Source organism: Olea europaea, unplaced genomic scaffold (assembly GCF_002742605.1).
Source record: "Olea europaea var. sylvestris unplaced genomic scaffold, O_europaea_v1 scaffold10702, whole genome shotgun sequence".
Classification (NCBI taxonomy): domain Eukaryota; kingdom Viridiplantae; phylum Streptophyta; class Magnoliopsida; order Lamiales; family Oleaceae; genus Olea; species Olea europaea.
The window spans coordinates 1-912 of record NW_019228056.1 but is presented as its reverse complement, the minus strand read 5'-3'; the positions used below and the strand labels follow the sequence as shown (position 1 = coordinate 912).

The window sequence follows — 912 nt, the reverse complement described above, 5'->3', positions numbered from 1 at the left end:
TAAAAGGCAATTTACACAACGATGTTCTTCACAGAAATTTCATCGAACACCATCTGCACCATACACTGCTAATTTTTTTGAAATTCGACCAATGCAATATGCATAAACACACTAAGCAACCTTAAGTACAAAAAAAAAAAAAAAAATCATCTATACAACACAATTAATGAGCAGAATAGAGAGGATGCAGCAGAAGAATGAGGAACCAATATTGAAAAATAAAATGTCATTAACTTCATTTTCCTTTAAAATAACATTTCTTTCATTGGGGAAGATTATTTTCCTCCCAAAGCTTTGTTCATATACACAGATCTGATTTACAAAATTGCTTCCTATTAGACTAAACTAATAGCTAATTTCATTTGTGCTCAATTGAGAAGTGACATCAATGAATACATCCTTGCTACAAGGGATTGTGAGGCCACCCATTGGATGATCAAACCCAAATTCTTCCTCAGCTTGACTTAACAAATCTTGAAACAAAGTTTGGTTCAAGTATGATACAGGAACAACAAATCTCTTCTTTTCATTCTCCCCAACATAAACAGCAAAATGACCTTTCGGAGTATCTGAAGTTGTTTGGTTTCTCATCAATGAAGACCTTCGAAGAAAATTCTTGCAATGAATATTACGAAACATGCGGATGGCCATGGTTCAGGCAGGATTTTTCCTTCCTTGATCGAGTAAGTTTAGTGGAGATTCTAGGTTCTGTAACAAGCAAAAGCTGAGATTGTTGTGAAGTACTGGATGCTAAGATGTGATTATATATGGGTGAATGGCTCTCTGTGGCTATCCTTCCCTTCTTAATTTTGTGGCAAAGAGGCATTTGAATGGGGGCCAGATCAACAGGCAGAAACATTAGCATATGAGAATTCACATGGATCTGTTTCTCAATTGATACAACGAAGGTTT

The 912-nt window shown here is 35.6% G+C and overlaps 1 protein-coding gene across 1 annotated transcript; it reads right to left on the bottom strand.

Annotated features, from left to right (window-relative positions):
- Window positions 1-211: 211 nt before the first annotated feature.
- On the bottom strand, window positions 212-906 carry LOC111373109 (auxin-induced protein 15A-like). Its single transcript, XM_022995593.1, has one exon. The coding sequence runs from the start codon at window positions 649-651 to the stop codon at window positions 346-348; it is 306 nt and encodes a 101-aa protein (XP_022851361.1). The 5' UTR covers window positions 652-906; the 3' UTR covers window positions 212-345.
- Window positions 907-912: the final 6 nt, after the last annotated feature.